This window comes from Culex quinquefasciatus, chromosome 2 (assembly GCF_015732765.1).
Source record: "Culex quinquefasciatus strain JHB chromosome 2, VPISU_Cqui_1.0_pri_paternal, whole genome shotgun sequence".
NCBI lineage: Eukaryota > Metazoa > Arthropoda > Insecta > Diptera > Culicidae > Culex > Culex quinquefasciatus.
This window is the reverse complement of record NC_051862.1, coordinates 150190066-150212536: the sequence shown is the minus strand read 5'-3', so window position 1 is coordinate 150212536 and position 22471 is coordinate 150190066. Positions and strand designations below refer to the sequence as shown.

Genomic DNA, 22471 nt, shown 5'->3' with positions numbered 1-22471 from the left:
ATTTCTCTACCAAAAAAGTGTCCATCGAAAACAAAATAGAAACATAAAACAATTTCCACTCCGTCCTAAACATTCCATCAACTATCTCTTCTTCGCATCTCGGCACCAACCCCAAAAAGCACAACCAAGAATGATACCGCAACCAAAACCCCATTTGAAAGTTAAAGGAGGGTGAAATTTTCCTAATGAAAAATATTTTCCCCATTCAACCGTGGCATCGCAGAGCAGCAGCAGCCAGCAATGTGGTGGTGCGTTCCAAGGAAAAACTACAGAAGCAAAGAGATAGAGCGAAGAAAAAACCTGACAAGCCCAAGAAAATTGAGCTTTTCTGCCTTGAATCTTTGAAGACGTAAGGGGAGAGAGGATGGCTGGAAAGTGAATGTCTTGGCACACTGCCTCGCCGTACCGAATGTTGTCTTTAAACTTGGCAGTGCTTGGGTTTGCTACCCAAGAATGTCTTACTTTGTAGTAGAAAGCTCACTTGAAGACAACGACGAGCTTGAGCGCGACCGGGATCCGTCGCGGTGGAACATAAAATCCTTTGAGCATTTTGCAATATTTTATGCGGCTTTGGTTTGTTTCAGCACCGCGCATCGCCAGCCCCACCTTTTTCCCGGCTGGTTGAGCCTGAGCTTTTTTTGTTTGGCTTCGGTGCAAAAATGGTGTCGAATGATTTGAAGATTTGAGTAAATAACAATGAAAGTGCTTTTAGTATTGTAAAAGCTTAGCAGGTCTCTCAGATTTCGGTCATTCGATTTTTTTTTTGTATTGAGCAATTCTTTACCTAAACCAGAAATGGATTTTATTTGTATTTTTTTATTTGACTCAAACACCGTAATTATTTTGTGCGATTGGTTCATCCATACAAGTCTCCATACAATTTTGGCTGCTGTCCATACAAAAATGGTATGTAAATATTCAAACAGCTGTAACTTTTGAGTGAATTTCTGATCAATGTCTTCGGATGTCTTCGGCAAAGTTGTAGGTATTGTTGAGGACTTTTGAGGAAAAAAATAGGTTCACGGAAAAAAAATTGCAGATTTTTTCATCAACTTTTTTTTCACTAAAACTCAATTTCCCAAAATACTTGAATCTTGAAAACGGAGCCCTTTATCAAAAAAATTGTTCAATTTTGCGTTAAAAAAAATGTCAAACTGCCGTTTTTGCATGAAACTTCAATTTTTTCTAAAAATCACTGTTTTTTCAAAAATTCATAACTCGATGGCTATAATTACTGTGAATACAAAAACTTTTTTTTCACTAAAACTCAATTTTCCAAAATACGTATTTTTTGATTTTCGAGAATTTTTGATATGTTTTAGGGGACGAAAATCCACAACTTTTGAGCCATAGAGAAAAATGGTCAAAGATCTGCCGCCGAGTTATGAATTTTTGAAAAAATAGTGATTTTTGGAAAAAATCGAAGTTTCATGCAAAAACAAGTTTGACATTATTTTTTAATGCAAAATTGAACTAGCAATCGAAAAGTACTCTACAGATTTTTTGATAAAGGGCTCCGTTTTCAAGATAAAGCCACAGAAAGTTTGATTTTAGTGAAATATTTGCAGTTTTTCAATTTTTAAAAATAGTGACCATGAGTGACCATTTCTAGAAATATTTTTTTTGAAAGGTTCAGAAAATTTGCTATAAAATTGTCTAAGAGGTCCGATTTTCAATTTTTAAACATGAAACATTCGTAAAATTTTCCGATCTTTTCAAAAAAATATTTTGATTTTTTTTAAATCAAGACTAGCATTTTAAATGGGCGTATTATTCAATGTTTGGCCCTTTTAAAATGTTAGTGGCATGTTTGGGAAATTGAATTTTAGTGAAAAAAAAGTTGATAAACAATCCGCAAATTTTTTTTCCGTGTACCTATTTTTTTTCTCAAAAGTCCTCAACAATACCTACAACTTTGCCGAAGACACCAAATTGATCAGAAAATTCACTCAAAAGTTACAGCTGTTTGAATATTTACTTACCATTTTTGTATGGACAGCAGCCAAAATTGTATGGAGACTTGTATGGGTGAACCAATGACATAAAATAGCTTATTTGGCCATAGGGAAGGCCCCCACAAAGTTTAAGTCAAATCAAAAAATACAAAAAATAAAAATGGTTGAAATCGGGTGATTTCGTAGAGAGTTGATCTATTAGAAACTATGAAAACACGGAAAAATATTTCTCAACATATTTTTAATATTTCATATTTTTATTTTTAGGGGACATATCAAAGGCATTTTTTACGTAAAGAGTTAAACAAAATCTGGTAACGAAGATTTGTTACGCTTGAAAAAAAAATTGTCAAATAAAATTTTATAACTAATTTTGAGATCAATAATCAGATTTGCAATCAATAATGACTCAAAACATTTTTTGATAAAGGGCACCGTTTTCAAATCAAAGTCATTTTGATGCGAAAGTTATCGAAAAAATATTCAAACAGAAAGAGTGTGCTATTAAAAAATATTTTATGATGGAAATACGACGCTTTTTTTGGACTTAATTGATCGGACTGCTAGTTGGAAAGAAAGTTTAAATTTAGTAATAAATATGTTTTCCCAGTGTCACTTTAGTAGTCCTTTACTTTGTAATAATTTCGCGATTTTTTTTGCTTTTTTAAATAATGAGTATTTGAAAAAAAAATATGAAAATCAAATGCAAAACTTAAAAATATTTGAATAAGTCTCGGATTAATTTTCAAAAAGCCGTAAGAGCCAATGGTAAACAAAACCTTTTTTTCCTCGGTATTCGACCTACTTACGAAAAACCAATTTCAAAAATGCTTAAGATTGTTCATCTACACGTCTTTCAAGTGCCCCAAACTAAAAATAAATAAAATTTTGCTCTAATTTGAAGAAAAACGAATATTGGTGGCGGTGGCTCTTACGGCTTTTTGAAAACTCACCCGAGAAGTGTTTTTATCACTTTCAAAATGTTGTTCTTGTTTTAAAATTTCTCCTTTCAGAAGTATTTTTTTTAGGTTCAAAAACCGAACATTATCGAAAAAAATTGACCCTCATATGACTGTAATTTGATAACGGTGCACTTTATCAAAAATATGTGTTCAATCGTATTCGATTGAAAATTTGAATTTGCATTCAAAAACTTGTTTGTAGAGGGTGATGAGCGGGAATTCCCGGGAAATCGACCATTTTTGGACCTCTCGATTCCCGGGAAATTTGGTCGAGACTCCCGGGAAATTTTAAGCTTATGAATATCGAAGCAAAATTATATAAACTAATCAGCTAATCAACTAATTCGAAATTGTTTTTGTCATTGGATGTTAAATTTAATATTCGGTGTTCAAGTTTGAATAAACCAATGCATCTCTAATCTTCTTATTCAGAAAGTTTAAATTTTAACTTAAGCATACTTAGCAGTTATTGTTTCTTATTATTATTTCAAAGAGGAAAAGCCTTTTCAAGATAAGTATAATTTACATATCCTCTCTCGAGCATTGCAATCCTCTTAATCTATTTTTTTTTTTTTTTGGTAATGCTAAGGTTTTTTTTCTTTTTCGATGTCAATAAATTGTTTTGTGTTTCGCATCAACCTCATTTTTAATTAAAAAAAAACTCTGGCAATCTTTATAAAGTTAAGATCCGCCACATTTGAACATTCGGATTTTCCTAATAACTATTTTGTCAATTAATATTTACAGTTGACATTAAAAAGGAAAAAAAAACAATTTTAAATTGTTGTTTTGAGTCGTTATTTATCATATTGCAAAAATCCCGATACTGGGAAATTATATATTAGCTTTTTTTTACATCACAAAAATCTATAAACAAGTTTGTGCAACTTTTGAAAAATCACTTAGTACGAATTAAGATTCGTAAACATTTTAAACTACAATTATGAGTCCAAAAAAAATCAAGAAGCGATCTTGTATTTGCAAATTCAGAAAAAATTAAAGGTAGAAAGTTCCCGAAAATAACGAGGCTAGTAATTAACGTTTTATTGAATAAGTATAAATTAATTGTATCTAAATTCATTGAAAAGAAACACATTAATTGCTTTTCTTTATAAATGATTGGCACTATTGGCAAATTAAAAAAAAAACTCCCGGGTCCCGGAAATTCCCGGGAAATGGCAAAATTCAACTCTCGATTCCCGGGAAATTGAAAATCTCGAGAATCATCGCCCTCTACTTGTTTGGCAAAATATTTAAATTTTATAATTTGGTCTAAATTATGAACCATGTAAAATTATCTAATTGTTGACCTGATCAAATGTTAAGTTCCAATATATATTGTTGTTATTATTATTATTATTATCAAACAGATCAGAGAACTTCCCAAGGGAATCATTTTTTAACATTAAAAATCGGACTTGAAGTTTCCGAGATACCGTAAGATAAAAAGTTGAGGCTATATCCCAGAAAATAATTGTCCGATTTTCAAAGTTCCTGTTAAGAAATTGCAGGAAATTTTCTCAGCCATTCAAAAACATTCTTTCAGGGGCTCTTTTCTTACAAGCATTATTGAAAGATTGGAAAGAAGCTTATAAAAATCGATATTTTTTCGTATTTCTTTTTCATAACCTACAACTTTGCCAAAGACACTAAATTGATAAGAAAATTCCTTTTCGAGAAACAGATTTTCAAAATTTCTCGTGCTCATTTTGTATAGAGACTTGTATGAATAAGCTAATGATTCAGAATGGATTCTTTTGACAAGAAAGTTTCATCCAAATAATAATATTCATCAAAAGAAAGTCACTATCAGTTTTGTTAAATATTTGCAAAAGATACCTGAACCCTGATAAGGGAACACTCTTGAAGAGTATTGAGGCCATTTACAAAGCAGTTTCGGTTTTAATTTTAACTAAACTCATGTTAACATGTTGATGATAACATTCTATAATCATTTATATAACTAAGCGAATTCCGTTGTTCTCAAAGACGCATGATTTTTAAAATTTGAACAACTCGCCACCATGTTCAGAAAAAAGAAACGTTGCTTTTCCGCGGTAAGGTTCCCCTCTCGTAAAACCACCACCAAAAGGGGTCCACAGACCTTCGCTTTAGGAATTGAATTTAAAAAGTTCATAATTCTGATGGCTGGCCGGTCCCCTCGCCCGGTACCGCGGAGAAAACTTTTTCGCATTTGCGTCAGGAAAATTTTGTATCCCTTTTTATTTACGGCAAACTTTTTGCCCGAACCCCAACCTTTAAATAAAGAAAGGTAGATAGCAAGCAACAGCAAAACTCACCCGTGAGCCACGTGGCAGCGACGTTAGCGAGCCAATTTGGTTGTACTTGATCATCAGCGACAGCCGCTCCTGGGACATCGAGGTGCCCTGGTCCTTGGTTTTGGGTTCGTCGGCCTCCTTCGTCTCGGTCAGCTTTTCCGCCTCGCCACTCTCCAGCACGTCATCGTCGGCGTCCTGTGGCAGAAATAAAAATCAAATGGAACTTGTTATTAAAGACTATCTTCCCTCAAGACTCTATCCGTCGTCATACTCACCGGATTGTCGTACTTTCTCAGCCAAATGGCGTGAATGAACTTGTACGCCAGCCCGCCGGCTACCGCCACCAGTCCCATGTAGCGGAACGCCTCGCGGGTGCCCACCTCACCGATCAGGAACCCACCGAAGAAGGAGCCACTGCCGCGGCCCAAGCTAAAGTGCGCCATGCCCAGCACTCCGATCAGTGTTGCCAGCAGGTTCTTCGGGGCCAACAGCGCACAGTAGGTGGCCGCCGCGACCCACATCAGGTGACAGGACAGCGCTTCCATGGCCTCGAACGGGAAGCACCACCAGGCGTTTCTAAAGGGAGAAGGTCATCATAAAGTTGGTTTTCCTCATTAATTGGCCACACTGCACTGCACTGGCTGTAACTTACTCAATCAGCGAATATCCCACCAGTCGACAGGCGTGCGCGATGAACGCAATAACAATCAAATTAACGTGGCCCACGACCTTGGTGATGCGACCGGCGCCGTATAGGAACGGAATGCTGCTGACCGTTCCGACCGTGATGGTGATGCCTGGAAATTGGGCAGGGCTAATTAATATGATGACAATATAAAACAGACTTCACGAGTTAATTATACTGGCATTTCTGTTTCAGTCAATATTTTGTTATCTCGTCTTGATCATACGTTTATTAAAATGTTGAAACCTTGGATACAAGAATAATATCAATGAAATTATAAAAAATATATAAACTTTAACGCTCTTAGCCGATCCAAAAATTCCAAATTTGTAATAAGATTAAAAGTGTAAATTTAATGAAAAACTCATAAAGAAGCGTTATAAAATATATTCTGCGTAACACACAATAGATATTTTAAGGACTGTCCAATGAAAATATAAATTCTAGTCAATAATTTTACTTGTCTTCTAAATTTTAGACGAAATTTTGAAGATAGGGGAAATGCATGAGCATTAACCTGAAATAAAAAAAATCACAATGGCTTTGAAAACATTGAAAGTAAATCGAATTCGCAATCGAAAAGTATTAACATATATTCCGTTATCGTGCACAGTTTTCGAGTTATTTACTCTAAACAAATAATTTTTGATAATGCTGTGACTTTTTCAAATCATAAACAACCCGAAAATGATAATCCATTTTCTTTTAAGTTTGCCTCGAAGATATTGAAAATTGGACCAATGTTTTCTCTACATCACCAAACCAATCTAAAATTTTTGAGTGACGATAACTTAGCAAATATGCAATAAGAATTACAATTTTTCCATCTCCAGAATAACAACATTTTTTAAAATATTCAAATCATCCCAGACATTTAGAAAGGCCATAAAAATATGTGAGGTTTAATTTGAAAAGTTTTTGAATATTTTTAAATCGAAAGTTCGAAAAAAGTTACGAGTTTCTCTTTTTACCATAAAAAAAAATCGGATGCATATTCGTTAAGTTATCGTCACATGAAAAATTCAAAGCATTCCTGATGACGTGGAAATCCCTCACTAAGTTACAAAGTCACTTTAAGTAGATATAACACAAAAACAGTGCACAATATCGTAATTTATGTGAAGAACTTTTTGATTGTAAATTTGGTTTTACATTTAAAAATAAAGTTTTTTTAATTGTTTTTCATTTTTTCCATCTTTTCTTTTAATCATGTTTGCATTTCGAAAAAACTGGCAACACTGTCATTTTAAATTGCCCAACCACCTGAATCGAGTCGAGGCTCGAGCCAAAATTATCAGTGGGTATGCCAAAACGGCACTTTTTGTCATCCAAAATAAATAATGTATTTCAAAAATCGTAAATTTGTACAGTCCAACCTTTGCAGGAATTTTCAAAAATATTGTTTGAAGTAGAGGTTTAGAAAACCGCTCTTTTTAGGAGCCGCTCATTTTCGTGCGCTCATTAAAAAGAGCCGCTCTTTAGAACGGCTTTTCGCTCTTTTTCAAAGTTTGAATGATTTTATAAGTTATTTCACATTGAATTTTTATGCATTATTTCATTAACAGAAATTTAAACTGAAAACGAGAAGATCCCCATGAAATTTATAGTTCTTGGTAGTGTTTATACCAAGATTTCTATTTGAAACAAAACACTTGAGTAATTGAAAGGCTAAAATCTAGAATGCCTAAAAAATTACAATTAATTTTAAAATTGCGTTTATTTCTGCAAGAATTGAACTAATGCTGATATTTTATTTGGAGAAAATATTCTGTGAACTTATTTCTATACACGGTAAAGTTCAATCGAACAAAAGGATTTTTTTTAAATCTCTAATCTATTCAGTATATTTGGTAATATTTTACAAATTATGAAAGCACCAAATCGATCAGAAAATTGAATCTCGAGTTGCAGATATTTGGATATTTTAATAGACTTTTTGTGAGGATAGCAGCCAACATTGTAGAACAGAGCGGTTTTTGCTTGTTTTATTCTAATAGTTAATTTTTCAACTTTGTTTCAATTTTGGGTAGTTTTCGACCCAAAATTGACTTATTGATAATGATTATTTTTAAAGTTAGTCAGAAATACTATTTTCTAGTGATTTTGAATCAACATTACCAGAAACAAATTCATTGAATTAATTTGAATTTTCTCCGTACTAAAATGTTTAAACATTTAAGTGCGCACCTTTTCCCCGCAAAATTATTTTTGGGAAAACATATCTTAAAAAATAAGATTTTTTTTTCAAAATTTATTTTATGGTTAACAAGGTTATTGGTCTAAGCACTTATAAAAAAAAGTTTCAAAAATTTCATTTCAATTAACACAAACTTCATTTTGTTTTTTAATTTTTGTTTTTGTTGAACACATAAATTTTACTCTAACACAAGTCGAAATTCTAAATATGAGCTGAGGTAAAAAATAAGTATAAAAATGGCTGGTGACTACAACGCCTTTAAATAAACTATAAAGAGTTTACACTTTCGTATATTCGTCTTTTCAAGGTAGATAGTAGAAGAAGAAAGTTTACAATGTTCTAAATCATTTACTTTTGCAAACTATTGCCCCTTTCTACTCTATCTAAACTTATTTTTACGAACTAATGAAGCAAAATGACTACTTTGGTCATAGAAAAAGAGCACATAAAGTTTCATTTAAATGAAAAAAACTTATCCTTAGTCTCGATGAATTGCTCAACTGCCGAAATATCTAAATTTAACGTTTTAAAATAATCCAATTTCACTTACCAAGCAAATAATTGGGTGCACCCAGCTCCTTGAGGTACAGAAACAGGAAGCTCTCGATGAATCCCCAGAAGTTGCCGAGCAAAAACAGGAACCAGATGAAGATGATGACGTGCTTCAGCTTGAGCAGATTGAGCAAATCTTTGAACACATTATCGGCCGGCAATTTCTCTCCCAGGGGCATCATGAACACCGAAATAGACGAAATGACCAGCAAAATGTCGTACGTGTAGAACGCGGCCGAGTAGTCCGTGTAGCCAAGATCTTGCGAGAACAAATCAATCAGGATGCCCGTGATAGGTGAAAAGATGGCCATTCCAATGCTGGAGAAAAGTCGCTCGCGACCAAAGTCCCCGCCGTACTTTTCGATCATGGTCAATGCGATCGGGTCCATGATGGTCACTCCCGCGGACAACATCGTAGTGGCCAAAAATCGGAGCCCAAAGTAGATCCAGAAGATTTTGTCGTCGCTTTCCTTGTAGTCTGGAGGGCATATATCGGGACCATTCTTCCGGAACCGACACCGCTGAACCATACAATCCGCCGCCAGTTCGCTCAGCCGTTGGTTGATGTTCAGCGACATGTTCGAAGACAGTACCAACCCGCCACAGCGGAGATCTTCCTCCTCCAGAGCGGTCACGTTGACGCCTTGCTTCCACAGCAGCTGAATGCCGAATCGGGTTTTGAAATCCGTCACCGTCTCGTTGTCATCGTGGTCCACCTCCATTCCGAGCTGCTCGATCGGTTCGCCCAGATCCGGGTGCATGTCCAGCACGAAGAACGCCGAGTCGCCACTCCCCGCTATGACCCAACTCTCCTCGCTCTCTTCCGAGTCTGGCTCCTGGTTAAGTATTTGTTCTGAATAAGAAATTAAGAATAAGTAAAACTTTAATCCTCTCATGAAACCAGCAAAACCCACTGTCTATGTACGGCTCCGTCGTGCTAGAACTATAGCTATTAAGTACGTCCCCGCCGGTGCGGTTCTTCCTGTTGATCGGCTTGTTAATCAGCAGCTGCAGGTCGTCCTTCTCGCCGACGTCCGAGGGGGGCAAAATGGGCGCAAAGGTCGGCGGCGGCACGACCTCGATTTTCGGGTTCTGCTCGTGCAACAGACAGTGGTCCAGGCACTGGTCCACCACGACGTCGATCTCTTCGCTGTCTGGGCACTCGCGGCTCGGACACGGTGACCACCAGACCTGCAAAAGTCACCGGATGGAAGGGGTTAGTTCTCTGGAAGAATGAAAGATTTACTTGTGGCACAAGAAAATATTGTGTTACGTTGCTTCATTTGGGTTTGGGTTTGGGTTTGGGTTTGGGTTTGGGTTTGGGTTTGGGTTTGGGTTTGGGTTTGGGTTTGGGTTTGGGTTTGGGTTTGGGTTTGGGTTTGGGTTTGGGTTTGGGTTTGGGTTTGGGTTTGGGTTTGGGTTTGGGTTTGGGTTTGGGTTTGGGTTTGGGTTTGGGTTTGGGTTTGGGTTTGGGTTTGGGTTTGGGTTTGGGTTTGGGTTTGGGTTTGGGTTTGGGTTTGGGTTTGGGTTTGGGTTTGGGTTTGGGTTTGGGTTTGGGTTTGGGTTTGGGTTTGGGTTTGGGTTTGGGTTTGGGTTTGGGTTTGGGTTTGGGTTTGGGTTTGGGTTTGGGTTTGGGTTTGGGTTTGGGTTTGGGTTTGGGTTTGGGTTTGGGTTTGGGTTTGGGTTTGGGTTTGGGTTTGGGTTTGGGTTTGGGTTTGGGTTTGGGTTTGGGTTTGGGTTTGGGTTTGGGTTTGGGTTTGGGTTTGGGTTTGGGTTTGGGTTTGGGTTTGGGTTTGGGTTTGGGTTTGGGTTTGGGTTTGGGTTTGGGTTTGGGTTTGGGTTTGGGTTTGGGTTTGGGTTTGGGTTTGGGTTTGGGTTTGGGTTTGGGTTTGGGTTTGGGTTTGGGTTTGGGTTTGGGTTTGGGTTTGGGTTTGGGTTTGGGTTTGGGTTTGGGTTTGGGTTTGGGTTTGGGTTTGGGTTTGGGTTTGGGTTTGGGTTTGGGTTTGGGTTTGGGTTTGGGTTTGGGTTTGGGTTTGGGTTTGGGTTTGGGTTTGGGTTTGGGTTTGGGTTTGGGTTTGGGTTTGGGTTTGGGTTTGGGTTTGGGTTTGGGTTTGGGTTTGGGTTTGGGTTTGGGTTTGGGTTTGGGTTTGGGTTTGGGTTTGGGTTTGGGTTTGGGTTTGGGTTTGGGTTTGGGTTTGGGTTTGGGTTTGGGTTTGGGTTTGGGTTTGGGTTTGGGTTTGGGTTTGGGTTTGGGTTTGGGTTTGGGTTTGGGTTTGGGTTTGGGTTTGGGTTTGGGTTTGGGTTTGGGTTTGGGTTTGGGTTTGGGTTTGGGTTTGGGTTTGGGTTTGGGTTTGGGTTTGGGTTTGGGTTTGGGTTTGGGTTTGGGTTTGGGTTTGGGTTTGGGTTTGGGTTTGGGTTTGGGTTTGGGTTTGGGTTTGGGTTTGGGTTTGGGTTTGGGTTTGGGTTTGGGTTTGGGTTTGGGTTTGGGTTTGGGTTTGGGTTTGGGTTTGGGTTTGGGTTTGGGTTTGGGTTTGGGTTTGGGTTTGGGTTTGGGTTTGGGTTTGGGTTTGGGTTTGGGTTTGGGTTTGGGTTTGGGTTTGGGTTTGGGTTTGGGTTTGGGTTTGGGTTTGGGTTTGGGTTTGGGTTTGGGTTTGGGTTTGGGTTTGGGTTTGGGTTTGGGTTTGGGTTTGGTCAAGAATATTCCTGTAAGCATAAAACAATCGAAAACAAGTATAGAATTGCTGAAATATTTTTTCAAACACACTTCCACAAAATTCCCGGAGAACCGTTTTCAAATCGAATCTTGCATTCCTCGGAATGACACCCACTGGTGGTGTGGTCATAATCAAATAATTTCTAATTCATAAACACTTCCCCTGTCCACCGACTAGTCCCCAGAAATCTCCCCTTTTAGACCAAACTGTTGCACCAACCTCGACATTTCCCGTCTCCGGATGTCTCATTACGTACGCTTCCGGCAGCTTGCCGGGGATTTCCTGCTGCGGGATCAGCATCAACGAGTGGTGAAATAATGCATTTAGCAGCAAGCTCATAATCACCACCGGTTTGTAGCGGCCGAACTTGTCCACCAGGAATCCTGTTTGAAGTAAGAGAGAAATAGAAAAAGAGAGGAATGTAAAACGGTCATAAGTGTTGGGAGTTATGGTTTTAGTAATTATGCATGTGTAATTAGGTGTTTTATGTGGCTTGATGATTCGAAATGCTTCATATTTAAATGGAGATATCAATTGAAATAATTATCGAAATCTCCAGAAGTTTTCAAATATAACTGAAACCCAATCCTTCTCAAGAAACAGACTACTTCGGAGGAAAATCCATGGTAACGCACCTATTTCAGTTCCTCGAAAAGCTCTTTTCATCTCCACCAACTATAGGAAGCCCAACAGTGGGTTCCCTTCTTCAAGCCCCAGCTAGCACAGTAATTTCACCACAAAAGATTAAATCCATGGTGCCTTGGCAGTGTGCGCTCCGCCGAAGAGTGGAAAGTTTTTGATAAATTACACCGTATTTGTACATAATTTAGCAAGTATGTTGCCAGGGCGAAAGAAGAAGAAACCCTTTGCCAGCTTCATCATAAGCACTACTAGAGTGAGCTTTTTGGGCGCACTTGGAATGGAAATGTGGTGCTCGCGTCGAAATAGTAACGTGTAGCAACTCTACATGGGGATCGCAAGACGCGAGGGTGTGCTTTTCTGTGCTTTACTCAAGTGCTTTGATTCCTTCAAGAACACTCATTTGCTTTAGGGGAGACTGGAGCGTTAGCATTTGAAATATTTGAACAGTTTTATGTTTTTTTGTGCATTTTTATTTTTATTTTTTATTTTTTTATTTAGCTCAATCTTTGTTGGGGTATGCCCTATGGCCAAAAAAGCCTTTTTGTGCCATTGGTTCATCCATACAAGTTTACAAATGAAACGTAAATCTGTTTCTTTTGAAGCAATTTTCTGATCGATAAGGTGTCTTCAGCAAGATGTACTGCTCATGTTCGCATAAATGCAAAAACAGCAAGCTGAGAAAAACACATTTGAAGTTTGTCCCACACATAAGGCTAGGAGTGAGGTTTTCGCGAAAAAAAATGAATTTCCTCCTGAAACAAAGTAGGCTTTTCTGAAAATGCATTAATAACTCAAAAACGATAAAAATGCATATGGGACACTTGTGCTATCAGGTGCACTGTAGGGATTAATAAGGATTATCCAAAAATAGGTACAAGTAAAATTTTCATTTCACAGTAGGTAAGGTGTTTCATTGCCAAAGCGCGATAAAGTTCGCTAAATCTTGCGAAAAAAGTCTCTGATTTCTCAGTCTGTAGGAAAATTACATGGAAAAGCAAATTTTTTTTCGCTGGTTTGAAATTCAGCCAGATTTGATCGAACCAGTGAAAACATTTGCTGGTTTAGTGAAAATTTTCGATGATTGGGGAATCCGTTTCGCTAGAATCAGCGAATAGTTTTACTGGTTCAGAAGGAGCTACCAGATTCTAAAATCTTCCAGGAGTTTCTTCTGCTGGTTTCGGGAGACAATGCGCTGATCTTGTTGGTTTTTCCGCAAGTCCAGCGTCTGGTTTTTGTAATTTGTAGGTGTTTTTAAAGGTTCAGTGTAATTTTTCAAAATATCGTCAAAATAAAAACAGGAAAATCCTTCTGCTGATTTGGCGATGGATTCCCTTTCCGTGTTGCCGACTTTTTCATAAAAATAGAAGACATGAATGCCATAAATGTGGTAAAGTGTCTTTTTGAAAAAAAAAAATAATTTAAAAATAGTTTTCCCAAAATTCTTATTTATAATATTTTTGAATTTTTTAATATGCTTTAGAGGATTAAAACCCACAACTTTTGAGTCATCGAGAAGCACGGGCAAAAGTTTGACGCAGGGATTTGATTTTTAGAAGATTGTTTTTTTTTGGAAAAAATAAAAATTATACCCGGAAAACCATGTTGACTGCAGTTCTTAATGTAAAATCGAATTTAAATCGTTATAATGGCCATTGAAAGTTTGATGTCTACTAATAATTGGCACTTTTTCGGTTTTTATAGTGTAATTAGTGACTTGAGGGTACAATTCTCGAGATTTTTCAGTTCGCCGGGATTCAAGAGTTGACCATAGTTAAATCCCGGAAATTAATTTTATACATTTATTATAATAAAATTAACTCATGTACATTTCTGGTAGTTTTTGTTTAGAAGATCTTATAAACATGTGATACTCAATAACTTATAGAACATTTTCAAAAAAAAATGTATTTGGTCTAAATCAAATCAATTTAAGAAATTATACTGCCCATGTTCACATAAACGTCCCATATGCAAAAACAGCAAGCTGAGATAAACGCAATTGAAGTTTGTCCCATACATAAGGCTACGTGTTAATTTTTCGCGAAAAAACTGGATTTCCTCCTGATTTCTAGAACAAAGTACTGAATGTTATAGGCTTTTTTGAAAGACCACACAATTTTGAACCAAACTGCATCAATAACTCGAAACCGATGAAAATGTATATGCGACATTTATGCGATAAGGGGCAGTTTATTGGAATTTTCCTTACCGTGTGGCATTATTTAAAACTGGACCTTTGGTTACTGAGATACAAAGGATAAAAGAAGAATAAACAGTAAAATTGAAGTTTTCAAAGTCTCCCCCAGACAGCTTCCCATTTTCTAATATTAATATCTCAGCAATTATTGGTCCAATTTCCAATGTAAGAAATGATACATTTTCTGATTTGATGTTGGTGTTTTTAAATCAAGACCAACATTTTTGTAATCAAAAAGTAAGGCATTTTGTTCTTTTTTTTTTGTTTATGTTGAAAAATGACCGCGTTTTAAAGGCACAACAATTATCAAAGTGTGCGTGTGTTTCAATGCGAAGCTTCATTGAACAGCGAACTTCTTCTTTTACACCCTTCGAATAGCGAAGACTTGTTTTTGTTATCGCTTGACAGTTGCAGTTTGTTTTGATATTTTCACGCGCGTTTTTTTTAGTCACGGTGAATTTGCGTTCAACATAGTTTTTATCGGCAAATAACACCAAGTTTGAAGCAAAAACTGGCCCACAAAAGCCGGCCGAGGGGGGAGTGTGCGTGTGGTTGAGTGGTTCGGTCGACAGTTTTTTGGTTCGCGATTCAAAATTGTTTTTTTCGTGTTTAAAACAGCAAATGCCGGCCGGAAAAGTGGATAATCTGTCGTGCTCAACCAGTAACATTACCGGATTGATGAAGTTTCTTCGAACTTTTCTCGAAAGTGCGTGTTTTTTGTGAAAAATAAATCGTCGATCTTCTCTTCAAAGATGGCCACTATCCACCAAAGCTGGGCTCTGCCCCGTCGTCGTCTGCCTGTATTGGTGTACCCGGTCAGAGAACGCGTCGCGGTAGTGTGCGTGTGTTGAAGGAGAAGGACAGAGGGAGAGAGGGCGATCATCGTGCTGCTGCTGTGATGAGGCAAAACGGAACGAGTCGAAAAATTTTGACTGCTCTGAGCCGGAAGTCGCGCTGTTTTAATGCTGATGCCAGGAGGATTTTCAGAGCAGCAAAGCCAACGATCAACGATTGGCCCCGGTGAGAAAGTTCGAATCAGATTTTCTTTGAACAATGAGTTTTTGTGTTTGTGATTGTGAGTGAGAGTGAGAACGAAACAGATATAGCGCAACTTATCTAGATAACTTTTTGACCTACACAGTGGGCCAAATTTTAAATTTTTCAGGTTAGAATTTTTGTTTTGTTTGTTTTTGTTTTCTAGTTTTGTTCTTTTATTAAATGATTTTTTCTTTTAAAAAAAGATCGGGTATTTTAAATAAAAAACTCTATTGAAAACTAATGGGAAATTTTAAGTACTATCTGTATCTTGGTTGATGTAGCCTAATATGTTTTAAACGCAACGTTAGGCAAAAATCTTCATTTGAAAAAATTTTTGGACTCTAAATAGTATTTCGATTAGTAAATTCAAATTAGCTAGCTTTTTGTATGATTGGCAGAGTGAGTGAATGAGTGAAAGAGTATGTAAATACTAATAAACAAATTGGTTACAGCGTTTTACGGTGGCCTTGCGATCGATTTAAAGCAAATTTAGTCCGATAGAATCTGATAAGCAACGCGTTTACGTCGGGCCGGTTGTTTTTCTCGTTTGTCGCCGTGTTTTATACATACCAGAGCCGTTTTCCTTGTGATTTTTCTACAATTTGAAATAATGTTTTTTGTTTGTCAAGCGTACTAAATTTTAAATAAATTCAATTAGTCGTTTCCTTAAAACGCGTCAAAACATTCTCTTAGTCTTAGCATTATACAGTATGTAAAAAAAGTATTTACACCCCTTGGGCACTATGCACATTTTGTGATTAAACATGTAAAAAAAATAAAGTTTGACAGGAACCTAGTACTACGTTTTGTTCAGAAACTCATGCCAAACATTTTGCTACAAAAAGCTCATGAAAATATGATTTCTATAAAAAGTTATATAACAAATACTATTACGAAAATAAAAAAGGTGCAAAAAAAGTTTGTACACCTTTCGAAAAATTAACATAAATAATGTTATTTGTTGACAAATCACCATAAATCCAGTCTCCCAACTCCAAATAGGCATCCTCGACTGATTAAAAAATTATTTGGATTGAATATAAAGTTTACTAACTACTTAGTATAAAAGTTTACATAACTCTGGAAATTCTATATAAAACTTATCTAAACTTAATTTTGCAAACTTTTAATTCAACTATATTTCAATATATTACCATATAATTGCTAAATAAACTTTTTGGAGTGGGTATAACACCGTTTTGGGGGTATTTGTATCGATAGAATAGATTTTTCGTTGGAATTTCGTACCAACCCGGAATTACGTCGCAGGAAAATCCGCCGGCATCCGAACCGGTCCACGATTCACAAGTCAACCTATGTGGAATCGGAAAGGGCATAAAATTTCCGATCTTTTGGTATCCATACATCTAGGTTTTCTTTAAAACCTACGTTTTTAAATACCTGGGCAAAAAGTAAGTTTGATCCACGAGAACAAAAATTACGAAATTCCATACATTTTTGGCAGGTTGCTCAAACGAAACCATAACAACGTTTTTGCTTAGGTATTTAAAAACGTGGGTTTTATAGAAAACCTGAATGTATGGGTATCAAAAGATCGGAAATTTTATGCCCTTTCTGATGCCACATAGGTTGACTTGTAAACCGGTCCGGTTCAGATGCCGGCGGATTTTCCGACGACGTAATTCCGGGTTGGTACGAAATTCCAACGAAAAATCTATTCTATCGATACAAATACCCCCAAAACGGTGTTATACCCACTCCAAAAAGTTTATTTAGCAATTCTATGGTAATATATTGAAATTAAGTTGAATTGAAAGTTTGCAAAATTAAGTTTAGATAAGTTTTATATAGAATTTCCAGAGTTATATAAACTTTTATACTAAGTAGTTAGTAACTTTATATTCAATCCAAATTATTTTTTTAATCAGTCAAGGATGCCTATTTGGAGTTGGGAGACTGGATTTATGGTGATTTGTTAACAAATAACATTATTTATGTTAATTTTTCGAAAGGTGTACAAACTTTTTTTGCACCTTTTTTATTTTCGTAATAGTATTTGTCATATAACTTTTTAAAGAAATCATATTTTCATGAGCTTTTTGTAGCAAAATGTTTGGCATGAGTTTCTGAACAAAACGTAGTACTAGGTTCCTGTCAAACTTTAAATTTTTTACATGTTTCATCACAAAATGTGCATAGTGCCCAAGGGGTGTAAATACTTTTTTTACATACTGTAGCTCAGAAAGCACGATAACGAGTATTGCTTCCACGCGATTATCAAGTCCTTTTTATAGCTCCGTAGATAATTTGTTATTTACAGATCACTTATCTTATAATTGTTTAGAATTTGAAATCTCGTCTATGATTCACTCGAACTGAATACACTACGCAGAGTTTATGTATATTTGTGGTTTTATCTTTCCACAGCCGGCTGTCTAAGATTAAACCATTTTCGTTTAAATTGTTAGCAGATAAACGGGAATTGTCTCATCAGCAGCATCCGATTGTTTGCCTTGAGAATAATACATCACCCTATAAACAAAACATATTGACTTTTGGGTCACATCATCATCTTCTATGATGAATCCTGATCATTACCCTTTCCTACTAACAAAATCCCAAGTAGAAGTAGTTTTTCCGGCACACGGGGGTGTGGATATCGTATAGAACCCACCCTTGGTAGCAACCTGTGCATACTAACATTCCCGTCCCGTCCCCTCGAGATCTACAAACTGACATGGCGGGCGCCGTTGGTGGCCAACGACTGTTGCCTATTCGCACTAGCTCTAGTTTTGATGATCTTGATGTTTTATCTTTTCTGCGCATTTATACATGCTGTTGATAAGGGAAACATTACTAGATCGTTGAACCGTGTGATCGGTTGTGCTGATGGGATTTTACGGTCCTGTTCAGCAACGGAGAAGGACAACCATGGGTGGTCTCTCATGCTCATGCTCATGCTCAAATGACCGCGTTTTAAAGGTATACGTTATGTATTCTTAAAACATCCATCTGCATCAAATTGTGTATGTTTCGATGAAAAAGTTTACATTGTTGAAAGAAATAATGTCACAACAATATGAAATTCATGCCGTCAAATAACAAAGTTTTAAACACCATTTCTCTTCAAATATGAAGCTTTTTTTCATTCAAAATGTTTACGATGTCAGCGTAGTCTGTTCAACCAATCTTATAGATATTTACGGATTTTTGCGGATTAGTCATACAAAATGGACTTATGGATATTTAGAGAAATGTGTATTTTGGAAAAAAAATTCCTGATCATTATGATGCAATTTTTATTTTAGAACTTTTGAAACCAAGCAAATAAATGTAGAGATAAAAGCATTGCAAAGTATTGAAATAGAAAAAAACAATAACAGCATTGGACAGATTTTCAATGAAAAAATAAAACTTTGCTTTAATTTTCAAACCCATCAAACTGTTTCGCAATGAAAACACAAATGTGTTGCACCTTTAGAAATGGTTCGTTTGTAATTATCCTACAAATTGAAGCACATTTTGTTTCAAAAAATGTTTGATTACTTTTTGATTCCACGTGTAAATCACTTTAGTACTTTTATTCGGGAAAGAAATTTCCAGTTTTATCTGGATAATTTCTACAGCAACAACGCCGATGCAAATATTTTTTTAAGATCCTAAACTCTAATCAAGGTGAAGGAAGTAGTCATAATTCATATTATATTAATCATATTTTAATGACCGATTCTTAGCGAAGCTACACCAAAATGTCACATTTTTCAATTTTCAATATGATTTTTAATATGAAAAAAATCATTTTTATTAAGATGCAATATTTGCAATGTGCTTTAAATGCGTTTTCTTACCTTAAAAGCCAAGAACATTGGCCAAAAGTGGTCTGCATGCCATTGTACGGGAGAGGAGTTTTTTCATAAATCTGCTCCTTTCGTTGTCCCGTCACGAAAAGAAATGGCTGGCAAAAACTCAAATTTCATCCAATTCTTTCAGTTCAAGGAGCAAACGATTCGTTTTTTAATTTGTGATAATGTGTAGAAGAGCAAAAGTTTTTAAAAATCAAACTGGCAAACTTGTAGCGATTTTTGTAGTGTGCCTTTTAAAAGTCTAGTTCTACGATGTTGTCCCGTCACGCTACATTTTTATTTCAGGGGAAGCACAGGTACTATATGGTTCATTCTGCATGATATTTTTTGTAGGAAAATCAATTATCTTTCCAAATATGTAGTAACATTGGTTTCTTCTTTTATTTTGCCACTACAGCCAAAACGCTGAAAAAAACTTGGAATTTTTTTTGAAAAGGAGCCGAAGAATCGGTCTAATGCAACACATCATATTGCTTTGAAAAAATGCATTTTACAAACTCTAAAGTTAACAGATTTTATATTGATTTTGCTTGAAAAAATAAATTGTATTTAATAAGCACATAAAAAATCTTTTACTCTAAAATATTGATCCATTTTCCCCTACAAAATTAACTTGAATTTCCTTCCAACCATCGTGCTTCCTTTTCATCGGCACCAGCTATAGTGCGCTAATACATCATAATGAAATTACTTTTGGCAAAAGCTTGGCAAATTTGGTGTTCTCTCATGTCGTAGACTTCCCATCTCCTAAAGCCCTTATGAATTATATTACACAAAGTGGCGCACTTTAAATGCATTGGCTCACCACTTGATGTTTTCCTGCCCTCAACCACCCCCAATTGAAGATCATATTTCACGCCCCAGCTGACGGTCCAAACCACCCACTAAATGGAAAACAAACTAGGGACAATGACCAGCATTAAGTGTGATTAATTTCGAACCCGGGGCACGCCCCTTTTACGATAATTACCGGGGCTCTACCTCTATCATCAAATATTCGCCCTTCTCCCCCGCCAAGCAACCCTGGCAACAAACAAGGAAAAATGCGAACAATAATTGGCCCCGTCCCTAGGTTGGATGGTTGACCCTGCCCCAACACGGTTTTTGTTTGCATTTTCATTTTTCTTTCGAGAGCGGGGGTTTTTCACACAAGCAGCCGCCCCATCTTTGCTTGTTACGGAAGGAGGAAAAAAAACTAGGGGCGGTTGAGTTTTCATCAATGGGCCGGGTCGAAGTGGTTTTTCTGCTGCTGGGCTCTGGGATGCTGGAAAATCCCATTTGATGAGGAAAGGAAAGCAATAATGAAGCATTGACATGGTTGCCAGGGCCGCACTAGACAGGTTTGTAATTTGGTTCAATTTACCGGCGAAACCGATGACGACGTCAAGGGAAATCGAGCCTTGTGCTACTTGAGGCCCGTAGCCAGAGGGGGGGGGAGGGGGCTACGGGGCTGCAGGCCCCCCCTCCTCCTCCCACGAAAATTTTACCACATTTTTTTTATTTGTACTATCGAAAAAATCTCAAATCTCAAAGAACATCTTTCATGTTCCAGAAATAGATTGAGAATCTTGAATAGATAGATCAAACTATGTAATTTTTCCGTTTATTGCCGGGCTATTTTTTGTGGAATATGGATCCAATATTTAACTATTGAGCTGCATATTTGAACATCGATTTATTCAGTGACATTCACCTCGTTGTTAAAGCATTACTTTGGTGCGAAGTGCTGAGTTTCGGGCTACCTTTCAAAAAACAAAGAAGGACAAGTGTCTAAAAGACCTAGTCAGAATCCTGCTAGAACAGTAGAACATTTCTGCTAGAAAGATGTAAGAGTATCAAGCTCTGTAAAAACTCTGCTAGAATCCTGCTAGAACGTCGTGACTTAGGAGCGCTTAGAACAAATAACGTTCAGTCCAGCCTCGATTGTCCGAAGCCAAAATTTGACTTCGAATAATCGAATCACGAAAAAAAAAGTTTTTTGTTGTCTTATTTTTGATTGAATTTGGTGATTATCGGTGACGAAATATTGATCAAATTTGTTTGAAATGAATTGGCAGAAGCCGAATTCAATTTTTACATCAAGCAAATAAAAAAAATATGGTCATGATTCGATTATTCAAAATCGATCATTGAAAGTTTTTATCTGAATAATCAAATCAAAAAACATATTTTTTATATTAAACTGAAAACAAATTGAAGTGCATTTTAAAGCGTTTGTATTACGTCATGGCTCACAAAAAAATATTAAATTTCGATGTACATTTATTTTTCCACAAAAAAAAGTTTTCGTCAATAGCCAGATATTTTGAAAACATAAGATGCAAAACAACTGGACTGGTTCAAAATGGATTTTAAAACACATTTTAAATGAAAAAAAAAACCTAGGCTTATAGTTTATTTATTTAGAAATTTAAATTTGCATAAGCTTCAACAGCCTCAAAACAATTTAAATAAATAATGTTAAAGTTTGTTAACAAAAAATTGATTCCAGTAATGAGTTTTATTTTGTTTAAAAATCGTGCTACAGTATTCAAGTTCTGATTTATTATGTGGTTTTATTTAGAAAACCACATAAAAAATCAGCTATCGATATAAACACACAGCTAAACATGAAAGTTTAGAAGGTTTAAAATTAGATAGTAAAAAATTACTTAATTGTTCATGAGTTTTTTTTTTCATCAAGATTTGTTGAAAAATTTAATTATACATAAAAGAGATAAATTATCCTTTTTGAAGACAATTTTTAGTTAAAAAAAAGTGATTCAGTTTACATTTTCAAGTTATCGAAAATTTGCTAGCAGACAGTCGATTACATTTAATGCAACATTGTATTGATGAACCAGTGACGCATTATGAAATTAATTGGATCATAGAGAAGGCTCCTTCAAAGTTCGGGCAAAAAATAATAATCGGTGGCCGAATTTATTTTTTTTTTTTTTTTGCATGTTACTAACATTATTTGCTATAGATCGACAGGATTCTTATTAAATTGAAAAAAAGGCGTAGAGGCATAGTCTGGGACAGAATAGTTTCATACTTATTTTCACATAAAATTAATAAAGATTACCGTAGAAAAATAAACATTTTTAAAAACATTGGCAAAGTCAAAACCATCAAGTCAAATTTTCAACCGAACGATTTTCATAAATGTCAAGAGTTCTTCTTTCCCAGGTATGATCAAAAATTGGTTGTAAAATAGTTTTTTTTTTCATTTTTTTTTTATTGAAGCCTGCGTAGAGGTGGGACTGGGTTGTAGAGTGTTAAAATTAAACCTTATAGCAATATATTTTGTAGAAAATACATTTTTCATGTAGATTAACAAGTGTAAAAAAATATTATGGATTAATTGTAATTATGCATGAAACATACATATTTGAGAAAATTAAATATTCAATGATTCGATGATATATTAACAGGCTTCACTGA

General features: G+C 36.1%; 1 protein-coding gene across 3 annotated transcripts in view; it reads right to left on the bottom strand.

The window, feature by feature from the left end:
- Window positions 1–22471, bottom strand: part of LOC6032950 — a 78697-nt gene that overhangs the window by 20241 nt on the left and 35985 nt on the right. For all 3 annotated transcript variants that reach the window (XM_038253759.1, XM_038253761.1, XM_038253758.1), the window contains exons 4-9: window positions 11564–11727; window positions 9545–9821; window positions 8629–9483; window positions 5849–5993; window positions 5472–5772; window positions 5218–5391 (exon numbers count right to left, since the gene is read on the bottom strand). In XM_038253759.1, the coding sequence (XP_038109687.1) occupies window positions 5218–5391; window positions 5472–5772; window positions 5849–5993; window positions 8629–9483; window positions 9545–9821; window positions 11564–11727 (1916 nt within the window). The remainder of the gene's footprint in view (window positions 1–5217; window positions 5392–5471; window positions 5773–5848; window positions 5994–8628; window positions 9484–9544; window positions 9822–11563; window positions 11728–22471) is intronic.